This window comes from Bubalus kerabau, chromosome 6 (assembly GCF_029407905.1).
Source record: "Bubalus kerabau isolate K-KA32 ecotype Philippines breed swamp buffalo chromosome 6, PCC_UOA_SB_1v2, whole genome shotgun sequence".
NCBI lineage: Eukaryota > Metazoa > Chordata > Mammalia > Artiodactyla > Bovidae > Bubalus > Bubalus kerabau.
In genome coordinates this window covers 90,002,730-90,029,525 of record NC_073629.1, presented here as the reverse complement: position 1 = coordinate 90,029,525, position 26,796 = coordinate 90,002,730, and the positions used below count along the sequence as shown (strand labels likewise).

Sequence of the window (26,796 nt, the reverse complement as noted above, 5' to 3'; positions counted from 1 at the left end):
TCTTTCTGGCTTACTTCATTCTGTATAATAGGTTCCAGTTTCATCCACCTCATTAGAACCGATTCAAATGTATTCTTTTTAATGGCTGAGTAACACTCCATTGTGTATATGTACCACAGCTTTCTATCCATTCATCTGCTGATGGACATCTAGGTTGCTTCCATGTCCTGGCTATTATAAACAGTGCTGCAATGACTATTGGGGTACACGTGTCTCTTTCCCTTCTGGTTTCCTCTGTGTGTATGCCCAGCAGTGGGATTGCTGGGTCATAAAGCAGTTCTATTTCCAGTTTTTTAAGGAATCTCCACACTGTTCTCCATAGTGGCAGTACTAGTTTGCATTCCCACGGACACACATTTCACCCCAAAACAATGAATTTCACCTTTTTCTCAAGTGCACACAGAACCTTCTCCAGGATAGATCACATCCTGGGCCATAAATCTAGCCTTGGTAAATTCAAAAAAATTGAAATCATTCCAAGCATCTTATCTGACCACAATGCAGTAAGATTAGATCTCAATTATGGGAGAAAAACTATTAAAAATTCCAACATATGGAGGCTGAACAACATGCTGCTGAATAACTGACAAATCACAGAAGAAATCAAAAAAAAGAAATCAAAATATGCATGGAAATGAATGAAAATGAAAACACAACAATCCAAAACCTGTGGGACACTGTAAAAGCAGTGCTAAGGGGAAAGTTCATAGAAATACGGGCATACCTCAAGAAACAAGAAAAAAGTCAAATAAATAACCTAACTCTACACCTAAAGCAACTAGAAAAGGAAGAAATGAAGAACTCCAGGGTTAGTAGAAGGACAGAAATCTTAAAAATTAGGGCAGAAATAAATGCAAAAGAAACAAAAGAGACCATCGCAAAAATCAACAAACCCAAAAACTGGTTCTTTGAAAGGATAAATAAAATTGACAAACCATTAGCCAGACTCATCAAGAAACAAAGGGAGAAAAATCAATCAATAAAATTAGAAATGAAAATGGAGAGATCACAACAGACAACACAGAAATACAAAGGATCATAAGAGACTACTATCAGCAATTATATGCCAATAAAATAGACAATGTGGAAGAAATGGACAAATTCTTAGAAAAGTACAACTTCCAAAACTGAACCAGGAAGAAATAGAAAATCTTAACAGACCCATCACAAGCATGGAAATTGAAACTGTAACCAGAAATCTTCCACAAACAAAAGCCCAGGTCCAGATGGCTTCACAGCTGAATTCTACCAAAAATTTAGAGAAGTGCTAACACCTATCCTACTCAAACTCTTCCAGAAAATTGCTGAGGAAGGTAAACTTCCAAACTCATTCTATGAGGCCACCATCACCCTAATATCAAAACCTGACAAAGATCCCACAAAAAAAGAAAATTACAGGCCAATATCACTGATGAACATAGGTGCAAAAATCCTTAACAAAATTCTAGCAATCAGAATCCAACAACACATTAAAAAGATCATACACAATGACGAAGTGGGCTTTATCCCAGGGATGCAAGAATTTTTCAATATCCGCAAATCAATCAATGTAATACACCACATTAACAAATTGAAAAATAAAAGCCATATGTTATCTCAATAGATGCAGAGAATGCCTTTGACAAAATTCAACATCCATTTATGATAAAAACTCTCCAGAAAGCAGGAATAGAAGGAACATACCTCAACATAATAAAAGCTATATATGACAAACCCACAGCAAACATTATCCTAAATGGTGAAAAATTAAAAGCATTTCCCCTAAAGTCAGGAACAAGACAAGGGTGCCCACTCTCACCACTGCTGTTCAACATAGTTTTGAAAGTTTTGGCCACAGCAATCAGAGCAGAAAAAGAAATAAAAGGAATCCAAATTGGAAAAGAAGTAAAACTCTCACTGTTTGCAGATGACAGGATCCTCTACATAGAAAACCCTAAAGACTCCACCAGAAAATTACTAGAACTAATCAATGAATATAGTAAAGTTTCAGGATATAAAATCAACACACAGAAATCCCTTGCATTCCTATACACTAATAATGAGAAAATAGAAAGAGAAATTAAGGAAACAATTCCATTCACCATTGCAACGAAAAGAATAAAATACTTAGGAATATATCTACCTAAAGAAACTAAAGACCTATATATAGAAAACTATAAAACACTGGTGAAAGAAATCAAAGAGGGCACTAATAGATGGAGAAATATACCATGTTCATGGATCAGATGAATCAATATAGTGAAAATGAGTATACTACCCAAAGCAATCTATAGATTCAATGCAATCCCTATCAAGCTACCAATGGTATTTTTCACAGAGCTGAAATCTCTTTTTAATTTTTTCTTATTTGTAAAATCTGTTGATTTCTCTGTCAAATCTGAACAATAGCCTTGAAGGGTAGTGTATTTTTGGTTTTAGGTTTTTCCCCATCTGCACTTTGAATATATTGTAGTACTCTCTTCAGCCTGCAGAGTTGCTGCTGAAAAATCAGCTTATAACTTTATAGGGATTCTCTTATATATTATTTTTTGCTTTTCGCTTATTATTTTTAATATTTTTTGTTTGTCTTTAATTTTTGTCAGTTTGATTAATACATGTCTCAGCAGGTTCCTCCTTGAGTTTATCTTATAGGGGACTCTTTGTGCTTCCTGGATTTAAGTGAGTGTTTCTTTTCTCAAGTTAGGGAAGGTTTTGCCTGTAATAGCTTCAAATATTTTCTCAGGCCCTTTCTCTCTCTCTTCTCCTTCTTGGACCCCTGAGAGCCCAGGATGGTAGTGATGGCTTGTGCTTGTCCCTGGAGCTCCTGTAGGTGGTGGTGCTGGTGTGTGTGTTGTGGGGGGAGAAAATATGCACACCATTCTTCTTTATTCATTTATTCATTTGTTGATGGACACTTAGGTAGTTTTCATATCTTTGCTTTTGTGAATAATGCTGTGATGAACATAGTAGTGTAGATACTTTTTTGATATCCTATTTTTATTTCCTTCTAATATCTACAAGGGGGTGCAGAATCATTATATAGTTCTTTGTTTTAACTTTTCAGGAACCTCTATACTGTTTTACATAGTGGTTACACCAATGTACATTTCTGCCATCAGTGCACAAGGGTTCCCCTTTCTCCACATCTTCATCAACATCGTTGTCTCTTCAGTTTTAATGACAGCTATTCTGACAAATGTGAGGTGATAACTCATTATAGGTTTGATTAGCATTTACTTGATAATTAGTCATGATCTACCTGATGATTACCTGAAGATTTTGTGTATTTGGCCATTTGTATACTTTGTTTGGCAAAAAGTTTATTTAGTTTCTTTATTCATTTTTCAAATCAGATTGGTTTCTTTGCTATTAAATTGTTAGATAATTTACATAATTTGGATATTAACCCCTTATCAGATGTGTAATTTGCAAATATTTTCTTCCATTTGGTAGGTTGCCTTTTCATTTTGTTGATGATTTCTTTTGCCATGAAGAGGCTTTTTAGTTTGATTTAATCCTACTCATTTATATTTGCTTTGTTGCCTTTGCTTTTGTTATCAAGTTCAAAAAATTATTGCTAAGGTCAATTCTAGGAGATTACCTCTTAGGTTTTTCTCTGGAAGGTTTACGTTTTTTTTTTGTTTGTTTGTTTTAAATTTGTCTTTAATCCATTTTGAGTTGATTTTTGTATAATGTATGAAATGGGGTCTATTTTCATTCTTTTTTATGTGGCTATCCAATATTCCTAGTACCATTTATTGAAGAGATTATCCCTTCCCCATTGTATGTTTTTGAGTCATATGTCATAAATTAATTGACCTTAATTATGCATGAGCTAATTTTTGGGCTGTCTATTCTATTCCATTGATCTCTGTGTCTGGTTTCATGCCAAGACTATGCTCTTTTAGTTTTTACACCTTCGTAAGATAGTTTGAAATAAAGAAGTGTGATATATCTAGTATGTGCAAAATACTGTGCTAGACACTTCCTGGCAGACTCAGATGAATACTGACTGTCTTATTTGAGGAGGGTAAGAGCTGGTAGCTCTTACCATATGATTTTTCAAGAACACAAATATATATAACAGCCTAAAAATGGCGAAGGAACATGAACTTTGTCAGTATACTGTGAAGGTTTGAAAGAAAGAGATTCCATCAAATGTGGGGAAACAAGAAACCTTTGTAGAAAAGGTGAAAAAGGGCTACATGTGAATTTTCTGATGAAATGGTACTGAAACTACTTATGAGTTTTAATTTATTATAGCAATTATTTATTATTTCATAATACAAGTGATTGAATTAACCAGAGAAGAGGAAGAGAGGGACAAAACATAGTAATTCTATTCTATCCAAAAGATGTTTCAAATTCATACCTATAGTTTTAGGTATGAAAATGGAATTCAGTAATCCTTTCCACAGATACTTAATTAACATCTCTGTGCTGGGTGCTGAGGATACAGAGAAGATAAGATACAGTTTCTGTCCTTCAGGAGCACATACTCCAGTAGAGTAGACAGACATGAAAAGAGGTTATTCCCTGTTCTATGCAATAAGTGATATTAAAGTGGTAAATATGAGGGAAAAAATTTGGGGTTACAGAGGAAGGAAGCATGGATAAATGATTACATTGCTATGATGGCAAAGTTATTTTCCTTTTTCTTTTCTCTAGTTGGAGAGCATCAATTGACAGGCCATAAAGTGGCAGTTAAAATTTTAAATAGACAGAAGATTCGCAGTTTAGATGTTGTTGGAAAAATAAAACGAGAAATTCAAAATCTAAAACTCTTTCGTCATCCTCATATTATCAAACTGTAAGTATTTCTGCACCTGATTACATGAGAGAAACTGTCTCAAAATATCATATTTGAATTTATAAATAATTATCTATTTTTAGTTAAACTTTTGTAAATATACAGTTTTTCATATTTACATTTAACAAATGTAATTCATTTAACCTCATTATCCTTTTTTGCATGCTTCTGGTTTAGAATTAAAAGTCTAATTGTAAATTGACTCTTATCTCTAGTATTCATGTTGAAGGTAATTTAGGACTTTGCTATTTCTAGATTTATTTTATAATTGTTTTCTAGTCACTTTTAATGAACAGGGTATTTTCTTTTTGGAAAAGGTAGAAAGTAACTGTTAAAGATTATCTGCCATTATATTATTTGCAAAACTTCCATCATTAATTACTGATAGTAAAGTCCTTAGAAAGGCAAGTTAATTTTTTTTTTTTTTTTTGGATAAAGCAAGTTACAAACTTAGAAGATAATAAATTAAGAGTTTAATAAATAAGTAATTAATTGAAAGGTAATTAATTTAACATCATCTAGACCCATAGAAAATTTAGACATTAAGTATGCAGCATTATTCTTTTACATCATTTGAAGTTGTGTTTAAAGTGGCTGAAATACCTCAGTTGGGAGAGCGTTAGACTGAAGGTGTGTTTAATATTAATTGTGAAAATGTAATATGCTAAAACACTGAAGACTGTCTTTATTTTTTATCTTAAAGCTTGGACAGAGTTTAATAAAGTAAATATTAATCTTATTGAGTGACTGATAATGGCTAGAAACTGTATTGAGCATTTTACATATATAATTTCACTTCCTCCTCTCAGTAAGTGTATAAGGGATATTATTATCTTCATTATACAGATAAGAAAATCACATGTTTAAAGAGTATCAGCAACTTGACCAAGGTCAAATAGCTAGTAAGTTGCAGAGCTAGTTGTTAACTTCATATCTTATTTCAAATGTCATGCTATTAACCTCTATTCCAGGACTGAAAAATCTGAGAAGAAAAGCAGTATTAATATCTTTGAGACTTTGCTAGTTAGTTTTCAGTTCAGTTCAGTTCAGTCACTCAGTCGTGTCCGACTCTTTGCGACCCTATGAACCGCAGCACACCAGGCCTCCCTGTCCATCACCAACTCCCGGAGTTCACTCAGATTCACGTCCATCAAGTCAGTGATGCCATCCAGCCATCTCATCCTCTGTCGTCCCCTTCTCCTCCTGCCCCCAATCCCTCCCAGCATCAGAGTCTTTTCCAATGAGTCAACTCTTCGCATGAGGTGGCCAAAGTACTGGAGTTTCAGCTTTAGCATCATTCCTTCCAAAGAAATCCCAGGGCTGATCTCCTTCAGAATGGACTGGTTGGATCTCCTTGCAGTCCAAGGGACTCTCAAGAGTCTTCTCCAACACCACAGTTCAAAGGCATCAATTCTTCGGCACACAGAGTCAGACACGACTGAAGTGACTTAGCAGCAGCAGCTTTCTTTATGGTCACATCCATACATGACTACTGGAAAAGCCATAGCTTTGACTAGACAGACCTTTGTTGGCAAAGTAATATCTCTGCTTTTTAATATGCTGTCTAGGTTGGTCTGTTGCACAATTGCACTTATCTCACATGATAGCAAAGTAGTGCTCAAAATTCTCCAAGCCAGGCTTCAGCAATACGTGAACTGTGAAATTCCAGATATTCAAGCTGGATTTAGAAAAGTGGAGGATCAGATCAGATCAGATCAGATCAGTCACTCAGTCGTGTCCGACTCTTTGCGACCCCATGAATCGCAGCACACCAGGCCTCCCTGTCCATCACCAACTCCTAGAGTTCACTCAGACTCACGTCCATCGAGTCGGTGATGCCATCCAGCCATCTCGTCCTCTGTCGTCCCCTTCTCCTCCCGCCCCCAATCCCTCCCAGCATCAGAGTCAGAGGTTATATTTAGTCTAAACTTTTGTAGTGAGCTGTCTTTAGGTATCAATGTTGATGAGGAACAATCTGATAACCCTGTAGAGGTACTTTGTTTACCCATAACAAGGTTGCATAACAGCTGTGGTAGACAATAGTGCCCCCGCTGACAGCCTCCCGCCACCCCAAAAAAGGGAAGATGTCCTAATCTCCAGTGAGTGTGTTATATTACATGGCAAAGGAGAATTAAGGTTATGAATGCATTTAAGGTTGCTAATCAGCTGACAAAATAGAAAGATTTTCCTTGGTTATCTGGGTGGTTCCAGGGTAATTCAGCGGTCCTTAAAAGTGGACAAGGGAATCATAAGCCAGAGAAAAAGATTTAAGATGGAAGCAAGGTCAGAGAGAAGAGATATGAAAAGGATTCAACTGGCTGTGCCTGGCTTTGAAGGTGGAGGAAGGGGGCCATGAGCCCAAGGAAGGCAGATGATCTCTAAATATGAAGAAATAGATTTCACTTAGGGCCCCCAGAAGGCAATGAAGCCCTGCTGTGCCTTGATTTTAGCCCAGAGAGGCATGTATCAGACTTTTCCCTTTAAAACTGTAGCATAATACGGAACACATTTGTGTTGTTTTAAGCACACTAAGTTCTTAGTATGGCAGCAATAGAAAACCAATAGAGTAGCATTCTTGAAATCTTTAAGTGAATGGCTGATCCAGTTATTGCTAGGATTTGGGACACGCATTTAGTCTTTTCTATAACTAGATGTATTTATTGCTAGGGAACCAGTGCAAATTGGTATGTTAAATGAGGGAGCCCCCTCAGTGTATCTTACTAACAGCATAAATACGCCACTAACTGTTCAGAGGAGGCTTTTGTGGGGGTTTGGTGTGCCATTGGACGACCTGTGATGACTCAGTTCTCTCATCATTATGATGAAGACTTGGTTCTAACAATAAGCTTCAGTGTCGTTTGATCTTCATTTGAAGTTCACTTGATCATAAGCATAAATAAGAAATGAGGTCCCTGAAATTGCATGGCTGTACTTGATTTTAAGGTTATATTATCTAAGACCTGTGGTCTAGATGATCCAAAATTTGTATATACAGGTTTTTAAAGATATCACAGGAATTAAAATATCACCTATGATTCACTCTTCTACTCTTTGTTTCCTTAACTTTAAAATGGGGTTACTTCATGGTGCTGTTTGAGAATTATTGTGTTCTCATTGTTATAGCGCCTGCTGGTTGAAGTGCATTGACCCAGAAGCAGGGTCAGTGATTTCACTCCTCTCATGATTCCAAATGATTTTCAGTTAACTGAACCAGTTCATGTCTGACTTCAATTCCATGTTAATAATTATTTTATTCAAGTTAATGAATAACTGAGTGGATGAATTTAGCTTCTAAGATAAATCTCTCTGCTCTTCCTAGTGAGTGGTCACTTCCTATAAGAGGGGAAAGCTGCTAAGCCAGGCTAAAACTGTTACATGCCAAAGTGAGAGTGGAGAAAGGAGAGATCTCTGTATTCTTCCTTTCTTGACCTCATCACTTATATAACGCAAACCCTGAAAGAGGCCAAGGAAACTTTGTTCTTTTAGAGCATGAGTTCTAGTTGCTATTTTGTTCCTATAAATAAATCATTTTGTCAGTAAACAGTTGCAATTGTCAAAAGGACTTAAAAGCTTCTTTTTGATGTTATAGCTACTAGTGTTTTCTTGCTTCCATTTCTATAACTATTTATAGTTGTCTGACTTTGGTTTGACTATTTACCCCATTCTGTTTCAGAATTATTTCATTATGTTCTGTTTTGTGAAGGAGTACTAGGATGTTCTCAGGATTGGTCAGAAGGTAACTGACAGAGGTGAATTTAATGTTTAAAGTTTCTGGCTACCAGCCTAAGCTTAGTCCATTTAACCACATTTCCTCTTTAATTGTTGATTTGATTTTTTGTTTTAAAAAGGCACTCATGTATTCTTGCTTCAGAATAAACTTGCTGACACAGCCTTCTAACAGTGTTAGTGATTTAAACAGGGAGAGAGACCTGATCCTTTCAGTGGTTTTGTTTGTTTTCTGCAATCTTGGACTACGCAAGTGAGCCAAAAATAGTTTCCTTGCTACAGAATGGACTTCTAGAATAAGCAAGAAAGTTTAAAAACTAAATACTGAAAATGAAGGTTGTATGTTGCATAATTTCTCTATTAACTCAAAATGAAAAAAAAAAAAAAAAAAAACCCCACAGGGAGAAAATTAAAAGGAATAAACAGGATTGAAAGGAAACTCCAAACTTCCCATCAACTAGAATTTGTTGAATTGATTTTTGTCCTGGTTTTTCATTTCCCCATGGTTCTTAGGGAAATTTCACTTTAACTGGTCAAAGGATCAATACTTTATAATTTGGCAAAGATGGTTTTTGCCTACCAACTTTTAAATATCTTTATCTTATCCACCTCATAGACAGCTTTTAACATTTTTCATGAGCACCACCTGAAAATGTTGTAGTCCCTAGGTTTCTATGGCACCACGGTTTTCTGATTTTCTTTTTACATTCTTGCCTTTTCTTGAAGCGTTCTTTTATGGGCCCTTCATTATCTGCCTGACCATTATATACTGATATACTTCAGCATTCTGAGCTAGTGTAATCTCAGTGAATCCTTTTTGGGTGACCTCATCTGCCACCATGGTGTGATTTGTCATCTCTATCTTAAAAATTTACAAATCTATGTTTCTGCTGAATTCTGAACCCATTCATTGAACTATTTATTGAGTGTTTTCCATTCTGAAATCAAAGAGCCATTTGAAACTAAGTTGAATTTTTTCATATATATGCATATGAAAAATTCATATTAGTTTATTGAGTTCAGCTTAGTTTATATATGTATATAATTCAACTTAGTTTATATATATGTTTGTGTGCATGAATGAAATAAATTTGTATGCATGAATATTAGTTTATATACATTTGTGTGCATGAATGAAAACACCAATCACACAATTTTCAAAGCCTAAAACTTGAGCATCATATTTAATTCCTCTTCCCTTACCCCTTACATACAATTGATCATTAAGTTCTACTACTTTTTTTCGAGTGTCTCCTAAATCTGCCCATTTCTCTCTGCTCTTATTGTTACCATTTTCTTACTTGTTGTATTTCAAGTGTTGCTTCTGCTTGGAAAACTTTACCTGTATCTCCCTTCCTCTAGGCTTCCAATTCCAACTTGTCCTTTAAATACAAGCTTTTAAATGCAGTTACCTCTAGAAAAACTACTTTGCTCTAGCCGTAACACAATGGGTCAAGTTTCATCCTCTCTGTTCCTAGAGCACCCAGAATTTCAGCTTTTCCAAAGCCCTGGACATTACATTGTAATTGGTCATTTTCTTTTTAGTATCTCTACAAGACTGAATTCTTTAGGTGTAAAAACAATATTTGTTTTCATCTTTTATTCAGCCAATTTTTATCGGGTACCTAGTATCTGACAGGCACTGTTCTAAGGCTTTGAGGGTACAGTAGTAAAAGACAGGGTCTCTCTCTGCACTTGCGATGTTTATGGCTGGCCTTATCTAGCAGCTCGAAATAGTAAGTAAACAAATTAACCAGACTATCTTAGGCATTGATAAGTGCTATATGGAGAGTGAAACATGGTGCTGTCCTTGGGTGTGACGAGGAAGGAGGAGGTGCTAATTTAGATTAGACTGTTAGGAAAGCCTCATTGAGCAGAGATAAGGCTTAAGGATTATAAAGATCTAGCCATTTGAAAATCTGGGGACAGTATTTGTAAAGCAACCTCAGAGGGGTGAAAGAAAGATTGAGTATTGTAGGAAAAAGAAGATGACTATAACCTATAATGTCGAGAATGGAGTGAGTGATGGAAAGAGAGGTAGTTCATGAGGTCAGAGAGTAGACATGGACCACATATCATAGGATTTTGAAGACTTTGCTGAGAGGTTTGGATTTTGTTCAAGAAGTTGAGGGAGTGAGAAAGTTGGAGGAGTGACACGGCCATAGTGTCGAATGGGTACAGAGACAGAAGTAGAAGCAGAGAGACCGACCAGTTAGGAAGCTGTTGCTATGGTCCAGCTGGGGGATTAATGATGGGTTTAGCCAAAATGGTAGTGTAGATTAGTGCTGTCCAATACAGTAGCCACTAGCCACATGTGGCATAAATTTTAATTAAATTAAAAGTTTTGGTTCTCTGGTCATATTAGCCACATTTCAGGTGTTTTAATAGCCACATGTGGCCAGTGACTATAATTTTGGACAGTATGATAAAATATTTCCATCACTATAGAAAGTTCTGTTTGATGGCACTGTCTAGCTGGAGATAAACCTCTCAATTCAATGTATATTTTAGAGGTAAAACTAATAAAGTACTGAGGAAAAGAAAGGGAATGAGGAATCTTCTCTTTTGCCTAAGCAACTGGAATTTGGGGTTTTGACTTGAGCAATTAGGTGTTGATGATGATACCATTTTCTGAAATAGGAAGACTAGAGGAGAACCATGTTGGGGGTACAAGTGAATGTTAATGATCTGCCTTGGCTGTGTTAAGTTGAGCATCCCATTAGTCATCTAAGTGATAGTGAAGATTGGTGCCATCAGTATCATCTTTATCTCCTCAGCACCTAGTAGGTGTTCAGTGGTTCTCTGTGTATAAAGAAGTGACATATTTGTTTCTCATGATGTACTCTGCATATAAGTTAAATAAACAGGGTGACAATATACAGTCTTGACGTACTCCTTTTCCTATTTGGAACCAGTCTGTTGTTCCATGTCCAGTTCTAACTGTTGCTTCCTGACCTGCATACAAATTTCTCAAGAGGCAGATCAGGTGGTCTGGTATTCCCATCTCTTTCAGAATTTTCCACAGTTTATTGTAATCCACACAGTCAAAGGCTTTGACATAGTCAATAAAGCAGAAATAGATGTCTTTCTGGAACTCTCTTGCTTTTTCGATGATCCAGCAGATGTTGGAAATTTGATCTCTGGTTCCTCTGCCTTTTCTAAAACCAGCTTGAACATCTGGAAGTTCATGGATCACGTATTGCTGAAGCCTGGCTTGGAGAATTTTGAGCATTACTTTACTAGTGTTGAGATGAGTGCAATTGTGTGGTAGTTTGAGCATTCTTTGGCATTGCCTATCTTAGGGACTGGAATGAAAACTGACCTTTTCCAGTCCTGTGGCCACTGCTGGGTTTTCCAGATTTGCTGGTATATTGACAACATTAGTAGTGGGAAAAAAGACATTAAGTCAGAATGACAGGAAGATGATAAGACTGGTTAATGAATATAACAAGAAAAAGTGTCGGGCAGTTACCTGATGGCCTGCACTTCAGAAACAATGGAGGTTTTTGAGGGAGTATTTCCTGTAGACTATAGTTCATTAATAGACTATGGAAATTGGCCAGCATTTAAAATTTCATTGTGACTTAATAAGATCTATGCTGTGATCAGTAATGGCTCCTAATATCTCAGAAAATAAACAGACATCATACACCTTTGGCTGGAAGCACACACAACCATCTAGTCTTTAGAAAGAAAATAAAAATCAAATGGTATCTGATCAAGTCTCTGAGTCCAACAATATTTATTGAAGACCGATGATATACTCAGAGGAATCAGCAGCTAAATTTATTGGAATCACTGCTTTTTATTATACCCAAAGATGCACAAAGCATGAAAGTGCCTGAGACTTCTGTTGATAAATCAGATCAGCCTACAGTGAGGTGACAGCGTGGGTGCTCTTGCTGTTCACTGTTCATTTTATTCTGTTAGAGTTTGGTGCCTGTTAGGATTGCTTCTTTAGAACCTTTTTTTGCCCCTAGAGTTCCCAGGGTAAGTTTCCTGTTCACAGTTCATTTGAGAAGACTCAACCTTATTTGCCAGTTACATTAATCTATAGAAAATGGGGTACCTTTTTCATCCCAAAGACTAGCGACTGCTATTATAAATATTTCTTCTGAAAATCTGTAATCATTTTCAGATGTGGAAGCTATAAAAGTATAGCTTTTATATTTTACTTTTTTTCCTATTTCTTTTTAAATTGAAGTATAGTTGGTTCACAATGTTGTTAACTATTTTACTTTTTGCAGGTATTAATTTATATATGATGTGTCCTCTCTTACAATATATACTATGTAGTTATGTCACCAATTTCCTGGCCATTTTTTCCTTCCTCTTTAAAGAAGAATAGTGACCAGGACCACCATTTAGAACTTTCTATTTTGAACATTGATAATAAACAGTGCCCCATCTGGGTGGACTAATTACCAAAAGCCTACCCTGCTTCTGACACATGTTGTGTCAAGGTGTCCTGCCTGCGGGGTGGCATCTGGGCCACTTCTTAGCCCCTGCTTGTGCCTTCCACTGGGTGCCTTTAAGCCATGCACAACCACACAGCTATACATAGCAGCTCTCAATAGAAACTCAGTGTAATTTAGATATTTCTAATAATCAACTAGATGTAACTAATCCTTTATAAACAAAGCAGAGTAGAACAATTGTTCATTTATATGTGTTAGATGCGACCATCATTTAAAACATTAATACTATAGTTAACATGTTTTTAAAGTTTTCAAACTCTAGTATAATTGTGTGTGCATGTGGAAGTTATAGTTTTTTAGGAAAAATTTTGGCAAATAGAGCTAAGATTCTTTATTGTTTTATGTGCTCAGTTTTGAGTGCCTAGAACATATATATTTTCACATGTATAAACACAGAATATGTACATACATACATCTGTTTAATTTTGTATTATGGAAGTTTCATAATGCATACAAAAAAAAGTAAAGTCATAAAGCCTTATATGTCCATCATTCAACTTCAGCAGTTATCAGTGTATTATTTTATCTGCTTCCTCCTCCTTCTCCCACCCCAAATTATTTTGAAGCAAATCCCAAATAGTATGTTTTTAATCTGTAAAGTGAAAGTGTGAAAGTGTTAGTCACTCAGTCGTATCCAACTCTTTTTGACCCCATGAACTATGGACTGTAGCCTGCCAGGCTCCTCTGTCCATGGACTTTTTCAGACAAGAATACTGGAGTGGGTAGCCATTCCCTTCACCAGGGGATCTTCCTGACCCAGGGATCAAACCCAAGTCTCTTGTATTACAGGCAGATTCTTTACCCTCTGAGTCACCTTTTAATCTGTAATCTCTTCAATATCTACTTTGGAAGGTAAAGACTGTATTTTAATAAAATAAGCACAGTTTAGTATCATCTAATATTTTAAACAGTTAAATATTATCAACCAGTCATTTAGACTTTCTTTTCTTGTTTTATAAATAGTTTTTAAAGTTGGTCTGTTTGAACTAGAATCAAAACTAGTCTATACAACATGTCTCTTAATTAACTTTTAATCTATACCTTCCTTCCCTTTTTTTGCATTTTATATCTTGAAGACAGGATCATTTGTCAACTTTAAGATTTTTCTGATTGTATCCATGTTGATAACATTTTCCTTTCCAAGAATATTTTTCACTGTTATTTAAATATAACATACCTCAACTCCATAGTTCAGTTCAGTCACTCAGTCGTGTCTGACTTTCTGTGACCCCATGGACTGCAGCGTGCCAGGCTTCCCTGTCTATCACCAACTCCCAGAGCTTTCTCAAAGTCATGTCCATTGAGTCAGTGATCCCATCCAACCAACTCATCCTCTGTCATCCCCTTTTCCTCCTGCCTTCAATCTTTTCCAGCATCAGGGTCTTTTGTAATGAGTCAGTTCTTTGCATCAGGTGGCCAAAGTATTGGAGCTTCAGCATCAATCCTTCCAATGAATATTCGGGACTGATTTCCTTTAGGATTGACTGGTTTGATCTCCTTACTGACCAGGAGACTCTTAAGAGTCTTCTCCAGCACCACAGTTCAAAAGCATCAATTCTTTGGCACTCAGCTTTCCTTATAATCAAACTCTCACATCCATACATGACTACTGGAAAAACCATAGCTTTCATTAGATGAACCTTTGTCTGCAAAGTAACATCTCTGCTTTTTAATATGCTGTCTAGGTTGGTCATAGTCCATCTCCGTAGACTACAAACACATTTTTGCTTAAATGGAAAAATTAATTCTTAATCTAGTTGTCAAGGAATGGATGATTTCCTAGATTTTGTAAACATGAAAGGTGGGATCTGGAGGGAAGTCTGTAAGCTCCAGGACCTAACTGAGTTTTATGAACCTCCATGTTTATAACTCTGTGATTATTTTGATAACACTATATAATTTGTTGACATCTTAAAGTATTATAAAACACTAGAATATCAATTTATAGTAGGAATGAACATACTAGGCTGATTTTGGTTCAAGTAATATTTTTATTATATTTTTCATTGACAAAAAAAGATACCAGGTGATCAGCACTCCAACAGATTTTTTTATGGTAATGGAATATGTGTCTGGTGGTGAACTGTTTGACTACATCTGTAAACATGGACGGGTGAGTAACATTCTATCTAGTACAATAAACCCTTAAGCAAAAAAAAGAGGAAAGTAGTATGAAATAGCAAACCACAAAGATATCTTCAAAGTCGAGATTGTTTCTGTAATAATGTCTAACTAAACATACAGAGTGTTAGATGTATTTTCTTTCTTAAAACATGCAATTTATGACATACTGATTTTAGGAAATATATTCCACTTAATTGCCAACATGAAAAGCCTATGCTTTTCAAAGTGCAAAATCAGTTCCATAACATCATGCTGAAGCTTCAGATATTTCCTTTTCTTAGCAGTTTCACTTAAATTCTATTTTAGATTGTTTTACTTGTGAAACATTGTGCACATTTAGTAATATTATTTGAAAATGACCTGTGACATTTAGCAACAAAGAAAAGCTTGTCGATTGATACGTTGAGCTTGAATGCAAGTTTTTGGCTTGTTTGTCTGATTTGTTGAGACTTCTAACACAATTCTAATTGCTTATTACTCAGTTATATTTAGGTTGATTGTGAAACTAAAACTTGCTATGTAGATGTCCCAAATATTCTTGGTATACTTTCTTTTGTACCTGATAGGTTGAAGAGATGGAAGCTCGGCGGCTCTTTCAGCAGATTCTGTCTGCCGTGGATTACTGTCATAGGCACATGGTTGTTCATCGAGACCTGAAACCAGAGAATGTGCTATTGGACGCACAGATGAATGCCAAGATAGCTGATTTTGGTATGTAACTCCAGAGTTGTTCAGAAGTGTACTAGCTGCCTTTGCAAGTGTGACAGTACCAACTCTTAATGAGCTAAAACTTTCAATTTCAAGGATGTAAATCCTATTTTGTGAAAAGGGATTAGTTGCACAGTCTGCACACTAGCCTGTTCTGTTCATTTAAACCACTTTCTAAAAATGCAAGTACATCTAGAGAAGTTAGAGAGCTGGTATCAAGGTAAACCTACTCAATCTGCATTCCCTCCTGAGGAAATGAGACTTGACTGTTTTTTGTGAGGGTTACAAACCCCCTTTGAAAATCTAATGAAAGTACGGGCTTTTTCCCTGATAAATGCATTTAAATGGAGGTTCGTGAAAATTTCCATGCAGTTGTGGAGCATTGTAATCCTTCTGAACTGGTGGAGGAGGAATGTCAGTAGACTGAGTAGTAACATCTAACAGCTGTTGATAAAAGAATAGGAGTTTTTGTTGGGGGGTAAAATAAAGGATAAAATGTAATTCTTATAACCAAACATTTTCTGGGATCAACATACCTGGACAGGGTGCCATAGTAGGGGAAAGGGTTTAGGAAGTGAGAGATTATAGAAAGAGATGAAAAGGTGCCAGAGTTCAGCATTATTTAGTTAAAATTTTTGTCTGTACCTTGTCTTTAATCTAAAAGTCAGGAAATTCCTTTTTCTATTTCTCTTCCTTCTCTAATCATAAACCTCATTTAGTGCTGTAGTTCAACTAGATTTTGGTTCAATAGAATATTTTTTTATGTTGAATTAAAGCTTTCCAAATTAAAAACTTTTGGAACATAATCTTTATAAAATGGATTTCTACCTAGAGATTTTTTTAAAAAGGCCCATGAAAACAGAGTATAAAAAAGTGATAGTACTCTCTGTTTTCTTTCACTTGGAGAAATGGGTAAGTAATATTTTGATGCTTTTATGTTTGAAAAATTATGCATAATTTAGAATAACCTCATATTTGTGAAATGAATCAACATTCTTATTTAGGAAAGGAATTTCAGTGTTACGTGTGATGTGCTTTAGCTTTTTTTGTCATGTATAAGCACTCTGAAATGGTCTCTTTCTAGTCTAACAAATACTTTCTACAGCTTTTTAAAATAAGTAAACATTATGATATTTGAGGCATTACAGACTTGATGTTATTCCTTTTGCATTAATCCATATTTACTCTAAACATATCTGAAAGTGAAAGAAAGAAAGTGAAGTCACTCAGTCGTGTCCGACTCTTTGCAACCCGTGGACTGTAGCCCACCAAGCTCCTCTGTCCATGGGATTCTCCAGGCAAGAATACTGGAGTGGGTTGCCATTTCCTTCTCCAGGGGATCTTCCTGACCCAGGGATCAAACCCAGGTCTCCCACATTTCAGGCAGACGCTTTAACCTCTGCACAACCAGGGAAGCCCTTAAATACAAGAATACAGTCTCTCAGAAAACCTCCTATAGAGACACAGAACTTCAGATCCAAGTACTAACATCAAAGATTTCGAGGGAGGAAAGGAAGCCAAGTTGAAAGAAGAAGGGGGAGGAGGCGGGAGAGGTGGGGCAAAAGGGGTGGCCTTACAGACCTGCCACCTACAGATACCTAGGCGTTATGGGACTTTTCCCTGGGCCTCCAGAGAAGGGAGGACTGGAACTTGGCCTTACCAGAAATCAGACCAGACCAGAACCAGAATTCGAGTTCTCTGCCAAGAGGAGGTGATCAGTCTCTAATCCTCAGCTCAGGCTGAGGGCCCTTCGACCAGATTCCTGTGTCCAGGACTAGGGGACTAGAAAAACAGGGAAGGATAGGAAGGGTTAAGGAGAGGAAAGAGAGGGAAGGGGTGAGAGGTCAATAAAATCTCTTGTTCCTTACCCATTCGGGGCACTCTGGACAGTTGTCCATGTCAGGAGGAGACCAGGGACAAAAGGGTCCCAGTTGTGACTGCTGGGTCTGGTCCATTGGCAGGCAAGCTGGCCCCTGAGTACCCCGGGATATCTAGCACCAGCTAAACATACTACTCTTATTTTTAGGATTATCTAACATGATGTCAGATGGTGAATTTCTGCGAACTAGCTGCGGATCCCCAAATTATGCAGCACCTGAAGTCATCTCAGGCAGGTAATATAGTATATCAGTGAAGAGTAAGCTTTTCGTAATGTTTTGTTCATTCTGATTACATTTAACTTTCTCTTTGAAAGATAAGGTTTTTAATAGAAGCACATTGTCCCTTTAATTTTTCTGTCATTGAAGACAGAAGAGTTACATTAAACAATTTTTAAAACATTTAATTTTAATTTTGTTATGAAGTATTTAAGGAGTTTTTCCATTAAAATTGCAAAAAAAAAAATCTTGATTTTTTTTTTTTTTTTCATTTTAGGCAATTGCAGCTAGGAAAGCAAGCATTTGCCAGGGTCATTATTTACTTATCAGACACAGTCTTTTAATCATACTTTATATACTCTTATAAAGCATGCAGAGTATATTTATGTTGTCTTTGGAAGAATGAGGTTTTGAGGGGAGACGTTATTGTCATTTCATGAAAGCAAACTGCACAAGTGAAGACTGTAATTATTCATGTAACTTACTCATTGATACATTTTTTAAATGTTTATACAGATTGCAGTGATAAACTTAAGTCTTCTTTGGTGACCAGTGTCTGATCTTAAGTTAACAGAATTCTGTGAGACAAAATATAAAACAGTTATCATTGCATATATAGGAGCTTGGGCTACATAGCAAACACTGTAAACATTGGATAGTGATTTTTATTGAAATGGATTATACTGTTTTAATTGGAATTGTAGAGATATACTGTATTACCTGAGGCTTAGGTTTGAGTTTGGTAGTGTGCCATCAGGGCAATTTTAACACTGTAGAAAGGTGAGAGACAAAAGGAACAACATTCTAGGCATAGGTTTTCTGGATAAAGGTCATCTCAGCCCCATGAGCCACCAGGTGATTTGAATGAAAGTAGTAGTTATGCAGGGTAATGTGATATAGCATGAATACCATGAAAGAGATTGCTACAGAACTAGTTAGGTACTTTACTATTTCAAATATTCTTTAAAATAGGTCTGTCAGGCATAAACATTCTATTTTTTATGCATTGTCTTGTCTTTTAATTGCTTTATGTAAGAAGATTTAGCCTATACACTATATAGTATTGCTTTTCTTAAAGTTTATGGTCATCTACTTTGATGTCTCTATCAAAAATCAACCACAGAAAGTTTTATACTTTTTAATTAGTAAGTTCAGTTTAGTTTGTGTCAAGTACACATAAGTACTATTTTCTCTTGGGAAATTTGAATCGCAGTGGGTTAGACCAATTGTTCTCTCTGGAGACCAACCATTGAGTATTGGGGAGTGGCCATGGATTTCATTAAAGAGCTTGGAGAGCAATGCATTTGGAGTCTGCACTGTGTATACAGGCACACAGAGAAGAAGGAGGGTGCATGCAGTTGAGAGGGGACGCTTGTACTTCAGTTCTGTGCGGTCATCTTCCCCTAGGCTGTATGCAGGTCCTGAAGTGGATATCTGGAGCTGCGGTGTTATTTTGTATGCTCTTCTTTGTGGCACCCTCCCATTTGATGATGAGCATGTGCCTACGCTGTTTAAGAAGATCCGAGGGGGTGTTTTTTACATCCCAGAATATCTCAATCGTTCTGTTGCTACTCTCCTGATGCATATGCTGCAGGTTGATCCCCTGAAACGAGCAACTATCAAAGACATAAGGTGAATATTCTTTTTGTGACTATTAAGTACATATTCTAGTATTAATATTAGTACCACTAACTGAATGCTTGCTTTATGTTAGGCACTGTAACACTTTATACGAATTTTACTTTCCTTATTATGTAAACCTGGCCCTGTCATTCAACTTTTAATTATTTCAGATTGTGTCCCAAACTTTTCAGTTCAAGTAGCAAAGCATACAAGGCCTGTCATAGTAAGGCTGTGCTTACTTCTTTTTGCTCTTACCCATTGTACCAGAGCTCCAGCCACAGTGAACTTTTCCTTGTTCCTCAAATATAATGATGCATATTTTATGCCTTCGTGTCTTTGTTTGTATTATTCCTTTGCCTCTAATACCTTTTCTGCCCTTTCGGACCTGAAAGATTTCCATTCATCCTTTAAAATTCTGCTCATTTACCACCTGCCTTGTGAAATCACTCCTGATTCTCCAGGGCATGGTCAGTTGCTTGCACTTCTGTGATTTCCACACTTTGTTCATGCTTTCATTCTCATTTTGTATCTAGCTGTTTTCAGTGTATCTTTCTCCTCTCTTGTAATTATAAAAGGGTAGAGAGAGTGTCTTAGCACCTTTGTATATATAGTGCTAGAAGGCCTAGAAATACAGTAAACATTCAAAAAGTATTTGAATACGTTTCAAATGGAAAAAAACAGGGTGAGAGTTATATATTTTACATAGAGTTGATGAAATAAACCATAAAGAGTTTTGCTAAGATTTTGAATCCAAAAATAGCCTCTAGTGGGTTTGCTGTGAAGGATTTCTTGTTATGTGAGAAACTTTGGAAAGTGCAGTTGCTGGTGTTACTGTGAATATGACCTTTATATAGCACACACAAGTCAGGATGATTCATTGCCCTCTGTGTTTTATTTATCAGTCATATTTCTTAGAAGGTTTTTTGTTCTTACCTAACATTTCATCAGGTATTTATTTGCAAACGCATTCTTTTAACATCATTCCTGAATACTCTGCCTTGTCTTCATAAGTCAGACTATGACTCTTGAAATATTTAAATGATGGCTGGAGTAGTTGTTTGTGTGACTGCTGCTGATCTCTTGCATTCCTGTTGCATTTGTGTCTTCTTCCCTCAGCCTCTGTTAGTGTTCCAGGCCTCATACATAAAAATATAAAATTGTAAATTAGGACCATATTTAGTTTTGGAATGGAAATGAACAACTTAGCAGGGGAAAATTCTTTTGTGTTCATAGTTCTTTAGAGTAAATAGGTCACTTAGTTGGCTTTTCCTTAGAGCATTAAATATGCTAATATATATATATATATATACTTGCACCTGTTCACATCAGCTCATATACTTAGAATAATAAAAGTACTGATTCTGTTATATTAAATGGTACCTGTATATTCACAAGCTTTAGAAGAACAATGTAAATAAAAATGTACTAGGATAAGTTACTTTACACATATGTGGGTGGTATAAAAGAGTGGCAACCATCTCAGTACTTAAAATTGTTGTTCAGTTGCTCAGTCTTGTCTGACTCTGTGACCCCATGGACTGCAGCACGCCAGGCGCCCCTGTCCTTCACCATCTTCTGGAGCTTGTACAAACTCATGTCCATTGAGTCAGTGATGCCATCCAACCATTTTGTCCCCTGTCATTCCCTTCTCCTTCTGCCTTCAATCTTTCCTAGCATCAGGGTCTTTTCTAATGAGTCAGCTCTTCGCATCAGGTGGTCAAAATATTGGAGCTTCAGCATCAGTCCTTCCAATGAATATTCAGGACTTATTTCCTTTAGGAATGACTGGTTTGATCTCCTTGAAGTCTAAGGAACTCTCAGGAGTCTTCTCCAACACCACAGTTCAAAAGCATCAATTCTTTGGTTCTCAGCCTTCTTAATGGTCCAACTCTCTCATCCATACATGACTACTGGAAAACCATAGCTTTAACTAGACAGGCCATTGTCGGCAAAGTAATGCCTCTGCTTTTTAATATTCTGTCCAAGTTTGTCATAGCTTTTCTTCCAAGGAGCAAGTGTCTTTTAATTTCAGTAGTAACTTGAATTTATAGTTTTCATCATTTTAAAATTTCTTCATATTCTGTATTTAATGTTTGAAAATTCTTCATTTGACAAAATACAATTCAACAGAAAGAGTTACCAATTTATTGAATGATTTTATATAACAGGCATTTTGCTAGATACTTGACATATTTTCTTGCATTGATTCCTAATAGGTAGCTCTTATTTTTTTTAAATGCTTATAGTATTTCCTTTTTTAAAACAATATATATTTATTTTCTTTTTGGCTGCTTCGTATCTTAGTTGTGGCACATGGGCTCTTCATCATGGCGTGCAGGATTCTCGCTAGTTGTAGCACAAGGGCTCAGTAGTTGCGGTGCTCGGGTTTTCTAGTTGTGTGTGGACTCAGTTGTTCTGTGGCATGTGGGACCTTAGTTCCTGGACCAAGGATTGAACCCATGTCCCCGGCATTGGAAGGCAGATTCTTAACCACTGGACCACTAGGGAAGTTCCAAGTCTTCATAGGTAGCTATCGTTATTCTCATTTTACAAAAGTAGGGCTGAGAAATTGCCTGATTTCAGAACCTGTACTCCTTCAGCTAATCCGTATTGCTACACCAGTCCTATGACATCCATCCTTTCTCCAACATACCATGATAATGTTATATTTCTGTCATGCTACAACATTCTCTTTTATAGTCACAGGGATACCTAGTTTTATTGTGCTTCACTTTTTTTGCACTGTGTAGATACTGTGTTGTTTTGTTTTTTTTGTTTTTTTTTGTTTTTTTTTTTACAAATTAAAGGTATGTGGAATCCTTATCTCATCTGATGATGGTTAGCATTTTTTAGCAATAAAGTGTTTTTTAATTAAGACATTGTTTTGGGGGCATAATGTTTTTGCAAATTTAATAGTCTACAGATCCTCTAAGCATAATTTTTTATGACACTCATTTATTTCAGTAGAATAAAACTATAAGCAATATGAAAATGTAAAGTGCTACATAAAAGCCTCATAGTAATAAAATTTGAAAGGTTTCATTGGCTTAAACAGTTACAGGTAAAAGAGACTTTATATATATTTTCAAGCATGCTATTTTAACTATCTTGATATGTGCTATGTTGGTCAGAGAAAAGGCCAATGAGTTACCTAAATCTGAGGACTGAGGGAAGGAATCCTAAGCCTTTACCTACTAGATCACACATCAATTTTGGCCTTATCCTATAAATAAGCCCCACTGTAAACATAATTTTTATATGCAATGGGAAACCAAAATATTGGTGGCTTGCTTTATTGCAATATTCACTTTATTGCAATGTTCTAAAACCAAGCCCTCAATATCTCTAAGGTATGCTTTTATTTTTGTATATATCTTTTTTTTTCTCTTAAGATGGTAGGCTATTGGAGGTTAGAAAATATATCTGTACTTATTTGTTCATTTAATCATTTTTATTTACTTAACAGTTATTTAACATCTGCTTTGTTCAAGGTCTTATGCTAATTGTTGGGAATATTGGTAGGCAAGACAGACATTGTCTTCAGGAAACTCACATCTTTAAGTGCTTTAAGCTTAGTATTGCTTAGGAGTGCTTAGTATGTTGTTATGGTTAAAATGAAAGATCTGAAGTTCAACTGTCTAATCACAAATTCTGATTCTTTGTTTATTAGCTATTGGCATATTTCCTACCTCATTGTGCTTTAGTTACATCATTTATAGTGGATTTGTTTGGAGGATAGTCTTAGGTTAAAACATAAGAATTTACTATTTCTATAGGTCTAGACACAGTTGAATGTTAGAAACTACAAGTATTCATTCTAATATAATTCACATTTTTAGAATAATGCCCAGCATATAATATTAGCGATTAATACTATCCTAAAGTGAATATATAAGGACCTTTTAGCTGCACTTAAAGAAGTTTGCACACATTGTGAAATTTATACAATTTGATTGGAGTCATTATAGCTCATTTAGTTTTAAGTGTTATATGAAAATCAGATATTAGGCAGCAGTGACAGAAAGACAGTTTCTGGAGGCTGTGTAGTAACCCATCTGAAATGAATTGATTTTGTTTCAGGTGAACCTTCATAAACATCCTGGTTACTACTTACCTTGTTTAGAAATTGACTCCTTAAAATTAAAAGCTGGGTGTATGACTTTTTGTTTTTTTAACATGTTCAGGGTTGCTTTATTATCATTAAAATTTTTAAAAAAAATTTTAATTGAAATATAGTTGGTTTGCAGTGTTGTGTTACTTTCAAGTATAGAGCACAGTGACTCAGTTACACACGCACGCACACACACACACACACATACACATACACACATGTATATATCTTCCTTTTCAGATTCTTTTTCCTTATAGGTTACTTCCAAATATTGAGTATAGATCCCTGTGCTGTACAGTAGGTTCTTGTTGGTTATCTATTTTATATATAGTACTGTGTATATGTTAATCCCAATCACCTAATTTGTCCTCCCCCCATCCCAAAGTATGGCTTTTTAATTGGCACTGTTATTATTATGAAGAACTGTGGTTCTTTTTCTGAATTAATTAGAAATGAAAATTTAGATTATTTCTGTTTTTTTAAACATTTATTTTATTGATATAATTCACATACCATAAATTTGTTCTTTACATTGTATGATTCAGTGGTTTTTAGTATGTTCACAAAGTGGTATAGTCATCACCACTCTTTGATCCCAGAACAGTTTTCTCATCCCCAAAGACGCTCTGTACTCACTTCCTCCTCCTTGCAGCCCCTGACAACCACTTACCTACTTTCTGTCTTTATGGATTTGCCTCTTCTGGGCATTTCATATAAATAGAATCACAGCATGTGGCCTTTTGAGTCTGGCTTCTTTCACTTAGCATGTTTTCAAGGCTCTTTCATGGTGTAGAATATCAGTACTTAACTAATGTTTTGCTTGAAAAATATTCCGTTGTTTAGATAAACTACATTTTGTTTATCCATTTATTACTTAATGGATATTTGAGTTGTTTCTAATTTTGGTTCATATAATGTTGCCATGAACATTTATGTACACATTTTTAAATGGTCATATGTTTTTATTTCTCTTGCATAGATGCCTGGAATTTGTAATTGTTGTATACTGTTGTTGCTTTAATTTACTTAGTGATTTTACTTAACTAATTCTGTTAAGTCTGTATTCTTTGTCAAGGGTGGCCACTGAAGTCTCTGCTTCGTTAGCTTAATGGTCAGCTAATTGCTAGAGAAAGATTTCCTTAAAGGCCTTGATCTAATCAGTCTCCCAGCCTTTGCTGAGGGATTCTGTGTCCATGTTGGGGTGTGTCTTCAGCATTTTAATGAGAAGTTCATAATTCTGCATTAGTCTTGATTCTTTCTAGCTTAGAGCCTCAGAGTCAATCAGTGATGAGAAATCAGGGGCTTTCTTGGGCATGAACAACAGTCCTGCATTTGTGAATTCTAGGATTTTAAGAGAATTTTAAGGACTCCTATGGAACTTAGTCCCTAACGTTTCCTTTCAAGGTTTTTGATCAGCTTCTTGTTTGCTCCAATTCTTTTTTTGCTGTTTGGCAGCTGGGATGTTAGACAGTTGCCACTGATTGTTTCTGACACGTGTTCTGGACAAAAGGCTGTTTGCAGATGGAACGCTAAGTCAGGTCAGATGAAGAAGGGCTTGACAGAAGAGGTTTCCAGAGATCTGCCAGTGCTGTCTAATAATGACAGTTCTCTGGGGATAGGACTTTTGGAGAACTCTAAGCCTGTTCTCCCCATTTGCCTCCCAGTGGTTCTAGGTGCTAGTTTTGGGGGTTAAAATGATTGTGAGGCTGTTGGTTTTCAAGGCCACCATAGAAATGGAGAAGAGGAAGTGGATATTGGGTAACTGAAAGTGTCACAAATCTCACTGTTCTTACTGAGACACAACCATTTAAAAAAAAAAAAAAACACTCCTCAGATTATTAGAAGCCTTTGGTTAATTTCCAGAGTTCTGAAAAAAGTTAATATTGACAGTTTCTGCTAATAATCTCATTGCTTTAATAGAAGAATGAATTTTGGGGGCTTATTCAAAAGTGTTTACCCTATTTTAAGGTTTGATGTTTTAAAAATGCTAGACATGTAGCAATTTATTTTTTTATATTATTTCTTTTCAAAAAATCAGTACTTACTGGTCATTTTATCACTAAGTGTTTATTTGTGCTAGTAGTACTCAGTCACCTCAGTCATGTCTGACTCTGTGTGAACCAATGGACTGTAGTCTGCCAGGCTTCTCTGTCCATGGGATTCTCCAAGCAAGAGTACTGGAGTAGGTTGCCATATCCTTCTCCAAGGGATCTTCCCAACCCAGGGATTGAAATTGCATCTCTATCTCCTGAGTTGGCAGGCGGGTTCTTTACCGCTGGCACCACCTGGGAAGCCCACGTGTTTATTTCGGTGCTTATTATTATCATTATATAGCAATTAAATACTTTAATGAATTCATTTTTTACTTCTTTGTCTATTCATCATTCCGCATTTATTGAGCATTTGCTCTGTACTGGCTACTGAAAGGCAGGTGAATAAAGCATGGTCCCTGTTTCAAGGAGCTGTCAGTTTAGTATAAAAATCTGTAACAACTGTGAGAAAGTATGAATGTTATAATAGTATCATTTACTAGCAGCTGTAGAAGTTTCACCTTTGTATATATCCACAAGACATGGCACACCGTCATTTCTCACTTGGACTATTGCACTAGCGTCTTCCTCCTCCTCATCATTACTAGTTTTATCTTTTCAATTCAGTTACTTTATCACAAGCAGAATGATCTTCACAGAATGCAAATTAGATCATGTCACCCCTGCCTCTTTAACACCTTTGTTATTATCATCAACCATAGGTTCAGCCCCAAAACCATTTTTATAGCCTACAGCTGTCAGAAAAACCTGATATCTTTTGCCACTCCAACCGGTAACTTATTATGATTTCATGATTCTGGCCTCAGTTCAGTTCCTTGAACATAGGAAAACATTTTTTTTTAACCTCAGAATCTTTGCATATATTGTTTGTTTTGCTGGGGATATCTGTTCCCCAGCTCTGCTTAGCTGACTTCTAATCATTCTGATTTCTGCTTAAATATTACTGAGAGTGGCTTCCTTAAGCACTCACCTCCCATTCTGAGTTATACACTCTTATTTCACCTTGTGCTTTTCACTCATACTTTTTATCACAGGGTTTTTGTATTTGTGTGTTTGTAATTCTGTGTTTATTTTTGAGAGTATTTGTTTA

The 26,796-nt window shown here is 36.1% G+C and overlaps 1 protein-coding gene across 3 annotated transcripts in view; it reads left to right on the top strand.

The window, feature by feature from the left end:
* Nucleotides 1-26,796, top strand: part of PRKAA2 (protein kinase AMP-activated catalytic subunit alpha 2) — a 69,810-nt gene that overhangs the window by 36,171 nt on the left and 6,843 nt on the right. For all 3 annotated transcript variants that reach the window (XM_055585774.1, XM_055585775.1, XM_055585776.1), the window contains exons 2-6: nt 4,648-4,789; nt 15,013-15,106; nt 15,684-15,828; nt 17,852-17,939; nt 19,329-19,553. In XM_055585774.1, coding sequence (XP_055441749.1) covers nt 4,648-4,789; nt 15,013-15,106; nt 15,684-15,828; nt 17,852-17,939; nt 19,329-19,553 — 694 coding nt within the window. The remainder of the gene's footprint in view (nt 1-4,647; nt 4,790-15,012; nt 15,107-15,683; nt 15,829-17,851; nt 17,940-19,328; nt 19,554-26,796) is intronic.